This window comes from the organism of the source record quoted next, unplaced genomic scaffold (genome assembly GCF_019419815.1).
Source record: "Pyrus x bretschneideri cultivar Hongxiangsu unplaced genomic scaffold, Pyrus_bretschneideri_v1 Contig1, whole genome shotgun sequence".
Classification (NCBI taxonomy): domain Eukaryota; kingdom Viridiplantae; phylum Streptophyta; class Magnoliopsida; order Rosales; family Rosaceae; genus Pyrus; species Pyrus x bretschneideri.
In genome coordinates, this window is record NW_025999390.1 from 14,982,186 (window position 1) to 14,990,155 (window position 7,970).

The window sequence follows — 7,970 nt, forward strand, 5'->3', positions numbered from 1 at the left end:
TATTTTAAATTACTATAATCTATATAATCTATAAAAGAACGAATTTTGAATTCGCGTGCACACTTCGCCCAAACCCACATAAAACACGTGATTTTACTCGTTAAATGAGTCGTTCTCAAGACTTGATTGATCTAGCACACTTTTGTTTCATGTAAACATCATGAATGTACGTGTCCTGCTCCTTTCAATTGCGTTGAGCACGTGCCGAGCTCGTGCAGACTCGAGCTTCTTTTTTGCCTAACACGAACAGTCCAAATATGTAACGAGATATTCTGCAATTCAATTTCAGTGACTTCACAAGTACAAAACATTACAAAGTTGGTGCATAGCTAATGATTTTGAGCTTCAAATGTTCTCCTTTCGATAGTCCAGTTGGCGTTTTCGCAGTTGTAACAGCATCGGCTCGTGAGTTGGAAAGATGGATCGTCGGATGATAGCAGGACATGCTGAATCTTTGATGTAAAGTTATGGCAGATCAAACCCTGGTTTGCCTTCAGATCATTTGGCCAGCTGACACACTGATGAGGCGGATATGCGATTAGAATATCCAACCATTAACGCGACTTTGGAAGAAGCTTCAACAACTTAATTAGCTCGTAAGTCCTCATGTCTTGACCAGAGTAAAGGCAAAGATCAAGAGGGGATAAACCATCCTGCAAGAAAGTATAGATGACTTGCAATCATTCATCATAACATTCGCAAATGTTACAGTCCACATCAAGGTGATGAGATGCATATACTGGAAAATCATTAAGTTGCTTAAACTTGAACAGCATTATATAAGAGGAGAAATTATGGAGGACAGTTCAAGCATGTGCAGAATCCAGAACTCCTATGTTTACCTTGTTCTTCAATGTCTTATTCGCTCCCTTAATCAGCAGAAGCCTCACAACATCTGTTCTTCTGCCTTGAACAGCTAGGTGTAACGGCGTCCAACCATCCTATATAGTGAAAGTAACTTTTTTTAATTATACTTCTCTGGATTATTATAGATTGAAGTTGCATAATAAAGTGCTAGGGGAAATTAAAATCCATACGTTGTCCTGAAGGTTTATATCAACATTATATAAAAGAAGAATTTTGATTGCTTGACTGGAAGCTGTTCGAACAGCATAATGCATCAATGTGCCGCCATCCTGGTTTTTACCATAAACATTTGATTAGGACAATAATCTTCACACCAATTCTAAACTGGATACAGTGATACACTACGTGAATTTGTACTCACTTTATCACGAACAAATGGATTAGCTGATTCTCTCAAAAGATAGTTCGTGATGGCCTGGTTTTTACCAAGAATTGCTTTGTGAAGAGCACTCCAACCGTGCTGGAGACGACATGAACCAAATCTTAAATCAGGTATTGAAAAGCCAAGAACAACATTCTGCATGCAACGTTCTAAGGTAAAAGGCGGCCATTTACGTACCTTATCCACGACATTGATATCAGCATTATGTTTCAATAAAGCATCCATAAGGTAAAATTCTCCAGATGCAGCAAGAGTGTGCAGGGGTAGCCATTTGCTCTGAAAGAGTTTACAAATACTTTATAAACAACTTAACAACTTCAAGCTCATCAGGTTAGAAGTACAAAAACGTGATTATGTTTTATCCTAAACATGTACAAATGATCATAAGAAGGGGGACACTTACAGAGGTAGCAGCAGCTATATCAGGTTTTCGCTTATTAAGGAGAGCTTTTTCCTCTTTCGAAAATAACTTTCGGGGTCCTATTCATCCAAGCAACAAACAATGCCTCACATACCTTATGAATTAAACAAAACCCAAAAAAACCAATTCAAGTTCAACCTAAGAAAAGTTATCCATATTGAAAATTTGGTTAAGAAATAGAAGTTTGGATACTTGATTATCTAAAGTTTACTAATTTTCCAACAAAATTCAGAGCTCACATCTGCAATCTAATATCCAAAAAATCGCAGTCACATCCGCAAAATTCAGTATAAACAAGCAATTACCTTCAGATTTCTTAGCACCAGGCTCATAATTCCCACTGTTAAAGTAATCTGCAACATCCTCCAATCCCTTCCCATAAACCGCCCACCTCGGATTCTTCGGCGCCACTCTCTCACTCAATTTGCTAGCATCCCCTTCATTCTCCTTCAACTCCTCCGTCGGAGCTAAACCAGAAGCATCATCCAAAACAAGTGGCTTCAATTGGTTTAATTTCGCCTCCCTATACGCCAAGTACTCCTCCAAATTCAAATCCCTAATCGGCTCCAGCCCCTTCTTCTGCTTCTCCACCCTCGTCCCGAACTGCAACTCCTGCGCAATCTTCCGCCGCTCTTTCTTCGTTATGTTAATCTCCGCCTGCACCTCCCGCCACTGGTCCGGTACCAAATTCTCCGACCCGATTTCGGAACCATCTCTTCTGGGTTTCGCTTTCTCGGGTCTGATACGGTCGGTTTTGGTGTCGTTTTGGAGGTAGGGGTCGTCGAACACGCCTTCTTCGAACACGACGCAGTCGCCTATTACATGGTCCTCGTCAAAATGGTCGGTTTGGGCGGAGTAGGAGGAGGTGAAAGAGGGAAAGAGGCCATGGAGCTTTCGCGGGAACTTTAGGGTAGCAGGCGCCGATAGCTTGCGGGGTGTGGTGGGGAGAAAGAGGGGTTTGGCGAGGATGAAGGTGGATTGGGGGTTTAGAGAGAGTGGCATGGTCTTTGCACTCGCCATGCTTTCCCCAAAAATCAAAGATTTAAAATACCTTAACTGGTTTAGAATTGCTCTGCTTAAAAAACTGTACCGTGCTGCGAGAATAAACTTATTTTTATTGTTTCACATTTTTAGTTTTTTTTTTCACCTCAAACTAGGAAAATGAGCTGTTTTTAAGTGTTTACCAAACATCTTTTTGAGCTTAGCCTTTTTTTATACCAATTTTTCATAAAAACACCTCAATACCAAACCAGTACTTAAGATTGTACAAGATCCTGCTTAGCAGGGTTAAAACAGGAAGCACAGCGTGCTTATCAACAGTGTTTCAAAGTGTTTTATGTTTTAGTATAGATTATATTATATTTACTGAATTTGAACCGAAATTGAAGTAGAATGGAACTAAAGTATCACTATGTTTATGTTTTTTTACTTGGGTAATGAGAAATGAACGTAGAAAGAAATGTGGGAGGAAATACGAGTATTACTAAAACAATAAAAATCCAAGTTCTACTATTGAAGTTATATGTTTTTTACTTCTATTATTCAACATCATCCTTAGTTATATGTAATTATTTGTTTTATATAGGCATTTACATCATTTCACAACATGTTCATATTTTAAGAAATGCTAAGAAGACTTTCCATGAATTTTTCGCCACCTCATCTTTTTGGAACAATAAAATGAATGATAGATAGTCATTGAAAGTTCTATTTTTGAAAATCTTCTTAGCATTTTTCTCGTATTTTTCTCTCTACATTTTTTTTGCAACTTCATGAACTGTTTAATTAAGGATTTTTGCAAGTCATCAATCAAGTTTCAAGTTTTCACTCAAGTTTTCTTGCAACTGTGTAAGTGTTTTTACGACTTTATTGTTCAAGTGTTCTTGCAAGTAATTTAAGTGTTATTGCACCTATTTAAGGTTTAGTTAAGAAAAGTTGAGGCTTTCTTAGATATTAACATTTAAGATTTTATAGTGATGCATATGTGGTACTCCATTTTTGGTCCATTGGAGGGAATAATGATCCTCTTTGTGAGGATCCTGAAAATTCTCAAATCGTATCCATTCATCTACATCGTGCAGTCAAAAATTATTTTAAATATTTTTATTTTAAATTAAATATAAATAGTACATGACGAAAAATGACCACATGATATACAATGAACGGACACAATTTGAAAAATAACTGCACGATATACGATGAACGGACATAATTTGAGAATGCCAATGATCCTTATAAAGATGATCTGGAAATGACTCCTGGCATTGAAGGATGATTCCCCATATATAATATAATGTGTGATATAGTTTGAATAGATAAAGATTAGGAGAAAGTTTCAATTTTTGGTGAAGATTTTAACCCTATTTTTTCCGAGCATGATATATGGGCAAAGGCGATCAGCCAACTCAAGCTGATTATGCCAATTTATACTTCATGCCTTAGATAAGACTTGTTCCCTCAATTATAAAAAAGCAGATGCCAAAAGCAGACCAAAATGGACGAAAAGGAAGCCACATACATATTTAAACCCCATATCCAAGGTCTAAAACCAGCAATATCCTACAATTAGTTAAAAAAAGCACGAGAAAACGAAACAAGAGGAACAGCAGACTTCGAGACGCAGATCGATACACTCCTACATCGTGTTTCCAGATTTGTCACTTTTGACAGACGGGAGATACATCACATATAGACTCATCTAGAGCCACGAGCATACTTTCTTTCCGGGCTTCCATAGGGAGAATAAGACCTCTCTCTTCTTGATCTTCCGCCATAAGGTGAGCCGCCCCTTGGAGAATAATCACGGCCACCTCTATAGGGTGAGCGCCTTGGAGACCTCCTATATCCATAGTCATCACGACCTGAGCCCCCGCGGTACCTACCACGATCACTATCACGTTCACGATCTCGATCACGATCACCTCGGTAGCCTGTGACCAAGGCAGAGATAAAATATGAGAGAGAGGCACACAAACCACAGAAAGGCAATAGATCATTTATTATGAAAAGCATATCAAACATACCATAGTCTCTAGTATTTTTCAACCCAAGATAATGCCCAGGTGTTGGCGTTCTTGGTCGCTTCCTCCGGGACTGAAAATAATCATAAACCCTCAATTACTGAAACTTCTGGCACACAATCTCAAAATGAATAAAAAAAAATATCATAAACAAAGTTGTAAAAAACAACAGAAACAGAAATCTCCAAGCGACGTCATTTTTAATAAACTCGGATTCCAGAGTACATATTTTAACAACTTAGAAGAATCTAGATAAAGTGGTAAATCTGGACACAGAAACAAGCACAAGATATCCGGGCACCTACGTGATACGATTAATGTCCATAAAATGAATGCCAGTTATGAAATACCATAAAAGCCTGATTAGAAAGTTGTTCGTAATGTCCGTGGATTAGTTGAGGGTTGAAAGTTGAAAGTGAATGCTGAAGTTGTATAGTTGTTGGAATATAGTTGCTATGTTTAGTTGATCAGGCGCATTTGAAATGCTGTTTAAGCTTGCCATTGATCAAGCTGTTTCTAAAGTTGACATGGATAAACTCATCATCTGTGATTGCTGCCAACATAGCTGACGCAATGACTTCTGAATATAACCAGAAAACTTCCAAGTTAAGAACAAGAAAACCCAACTAGATGGTTTCAAGTTTATCACCATATTAAAATCACATTACCCTCTCAACAGTTATGTATCGACCTTCCAGAACTGACTGATTGAGATTTTTAATGCACCGTTCAGCATCTTCAACTGAGTCCATCGTAATGAAGGCAAAACCACGAGAAATCCGAGTCCGAGGCTCCATAACAAGAAAGCATGAAGCTACCTGAGGATGAATGCAAGCAAATATTATAAATGAAAAATTCATCAGTACACCACGTTTCAATAAAAAGTTCTAAAACAATTAACTTTAAAACAAACTATAAAATCGAAGCACCTTTCCCTCCTTTGAAAAATGCCTTTCAACATCCTTCTCTGAGACCCTTGTAGATAGGCCGGTCACATACAGTGTATTTCCAGGATTTATAGCAGCAGCCCTACCACAAAAAAGAGACTAAGTTGAGCACTAGCAGCACCATCAGCCCATGTGGCCAGCACAGAAAAATATCAGTGTCGTCAATCGGAACAAGGTTTGACAAGATTCAACTTTAGAAACACATATACTACCCAAAAGAAAAACCAAAACTTACACCAACCTGCCAGGACTTCTGGACCTTGATCTGCACCAAAAAATGCCAACCATGTATCAGAAATATAAGTGGTACACGGCCAAAATATTAAAGTTATTAAGGTCAATAAGTAACATAGTGAAAAGTACATATAAGCAAAAAATTAACACCAACCTGCCGCGACTTCTAGAGCGAGACCTCTGCCTTGGTGGCCTAGACAATGATCTTGACCGTGGCCTCGGCCTAGACCAAGACCTGGACCTGGACCTGGACTGAGCTCTCCATGGAGACGGGGATCGTGAATACCTTATTTATCCATACACAACATAAATTTTTTGAACAACTTCAAATAAATAAAAAATAAACATTGATAATCTGATTTGAACTCTGCTGCATAGTGAATCTACATAATTAAGACCGCCAACTCAAACCTAATATTCTATCCAAAATAACATTTATCTTTAGTGAATTTAACAGACCCTAGAATTACCATATTAACCCTTGCATGAACATATTAACCATATTGAGAGATACTAGAATGTTCCAAATTGGGCATTTCACCCACTATCCAAGCCAAATTTGAAACATTCTTGAAAACGCGATGGAAAAAATAAACAAATGCTCAAAAAGCATAAACTTTCAGGTCACTTGATTCTATATTTCTATAGGATAACACAGTGAACAACTTCGAAGCCTAACAGTAAATTACAAACATCTATGGTACAATTACAGCACTTAAATGGTAAACAAACCCTCTCGTGTAAAAACAGTTGCCACATTATGGTCTCTCCGAGAAACCCTCAAATTTCACGTCGGAATATCTTCCATAGACTACGGCGCAGCACATCAAGCACAACCACATGAACCTAACATAACCCGCATGCGCTCCGGCATATCTATCAACTGCATTTCTAAAACAATTAGCTAATATTGAAAATCCTAAAACAGGGAATTTGTGTGTTGTTCCTTTCCTATAATTGCTAAGGGAGGCCCCTTAAAGTATCGGTTTCTACACAAAAGTTTACGAAAAATGAGAGATAACCAGAGACAAACATAGCAAAAGAAATGTTCCCAATCCATCACCCAAAAAATCAGTTAAACACACAGCGAATTCTAAACTCCAACAGATCGAAAGCCTGGATACATATATCATGTTAAAGTACAATTCTTTCTTTCAAAAAACATGGTAGGATGCAATTCCAAACCAGAAATTGAAAACAAGATTTGGGATTTTAGGGCTTACTTTTTGCGTGGAGAATCCGCCTGCACAAAAATTGTAAAACAAAAAAGGGATTAAAAATTTGAACTTTTGTCGAGCATGGAACAGCTGCATACGATGTTCTAGAGAGAAATTACCATTTTCAGAGGGCAAAGGCGAAGGACCCTAGAGAGAGAAAGAACAGAGAGGGAAAAGACCGGAGGTAATTAGGGTTTGCGGTCAATAAGATTTCTGGGATGAGTAAATTGAAGCTTCCTCAACTTTAATCAAATTTGAATAATAATCTCTCAATTAAAAATTCATTTCTATTAACTCCTTAACTCATCAAAATATGTAGCTATGATCATTTTCGTCGACTTAGTCAAAATTTTGTCAAATTAAATTATGTTGAAAGGTCTATTTCTCCAATTGAATAAAAGTTAAATGACCATGTCTTCAATTGAATTAAAATTGAGGGACCATTTTTTCTTTGGGATAATTTGATATAGATCCAATTTTGTGAGAGATTAGTAGAATTAGTCCACTTCATTGAAATAGGTCCAATAATTGAGATTCCATGTATGTTTATTTGTGGTTTGTACCATATTTACCCCTTAGGCTTACGAATTGTAGTAAATACACAAAATTTCTTAATTATGAGATAATTTGTGGTTTAACTAATCCCTTAATTGTAGGATTAGTTATAGCCATATAATCACCTCAACCCCCAGTCTGTTTCATCCCTCATTTTTTCCTTCTTCCAAACAATCCCCTCTATCAATCCTTCTCTTTTTTGTCTCTTCTTTTCATGGGTGATATTTTTACGTTCTTTCCTCCAAATTCGTTCCTTTAATGGAGGTATATTATATCATATTTATATTTTTATGTTCCACCATGTAGGTTCCCAGCATTTTTCTTCCA

The 7,970-nt window shown here is 37.4% G+C and overlaps 2 protein-coding genes across 3 annotated transcripts; both read right to left on the reverse strand.

Annotated features, from left to right (window-relative positions):
• Positions 1-254: 254 nt before the first annotated feature.
• On the reverse strand, positions 255-2,711 carry LOC108865737 (ankyrin repeat domain-containing protein, chloroplastic). The gene is made up of 7 exons (XM_018643098.2): positions 1,976-2,711; positions 1,653-1,729; positions 1,427-1,525; positions 1,229-1,327; positions 1,038-1,136; positions 843-941; positions 255-653 (listed from the first exon to the last, which is right to left on the reverse strand). The coding sequence occupies exons 1-7, from the start codon at positions 2,688-2,690 to the stop codon at positions 555-557; spliced, it is 1,287 nt and encodes a 428-aa protein (XP_018498614.2). The 5' UTR covers positions 2,691-2,711; the 3' UTR covers positions 255-554.
• A 1,454-nt stretch (positions 2,712-4,165) lies between these two features.
• Positions 4,166-7,345, reverse strand: LOC103929583 (serine/arginine-rich splicing factor SR45a-like). 2 transcript variants are annotated; one of them, XM_018643096.2, is made up of 8 exons: positions 7,208-7,345; positions 7,095-7,114; positions 6,026-6,157; positions 5,879-5,902; positions 5,620-5,719; positions 5,359-5,508; positions 4,694-4,763; positions 4,166-4,600 (listed from the first exon to the last, which is right to left on the reverse strand). In XM_018643096.2, exons 1-8 carry the CDS (start codon positions 7,208-7,210, stop codon positions 4,365-4,367), a joined length of 735 nt encoding a protein of 244 aa, XP_018498612.2. In that variant the 5' UTR covers positions 7,211-7,345; the 3' UTR covers positions 4,166-4,364. The 2 variants fall into 2 exon arrangements, with proteins under 2 accessions (XP_018498612.2, XP_018498611.2); XM_018643095.2 differs by having other exon boundaries at positions 5,873-5,902; positions 7,208-7,340.
• Between the last annotated feature and the right edge of the window lie 625 nt (positions 7,346-7,970).

What these genes read in the sequence shown, in the direction of transcription:
- LOC108865737 (XM_018643098.2), bottom strand. Translation starts at nt 2,690, where the DNA reads ATGGCGAGTGCAAAGACCATGCCACTCTCTCTAAACCCCCAATCCACC. An exon ending in ATATAGCTGCTGCTACCTCT is followed by an intron (nt 1,526 to 1,652) that starts GTAAGTGTCCCC and finishes AAACTCTTTCAG; the next exon opens with AGCAAATGGCTACCCCTGCA. An exon ending in ATAAGACATTGAAGAACAAG is followed by an intron (nt 654 to 842) that starts GTAAACATAGGA and finishes ACTTTCTTGCAG; the next exon opens with GATGGTTTATCCCCTCTTGA.
- LOC103929583 (XM_018643095.2), bottom strand. An exon ending in CGCTCTAGAAGTCGCGGCAG is followed by an intron (nt 5,903 to 6,025) that starts GTTGGTGTTAAT and finishes TTTTTGGTGCAG; the next exon opens with ATCAAGGTCCAGAAGTCCTG. An exon ending in AGAAGTCCTGGCAGGTTGGT is followed by an intron (nt 5,720 to 5,872) that starts GTAAGTTTTGGT and finishes TTTTTGTGGTAG; the next exon opens with GGCTGCTGCTATAAATCCTG.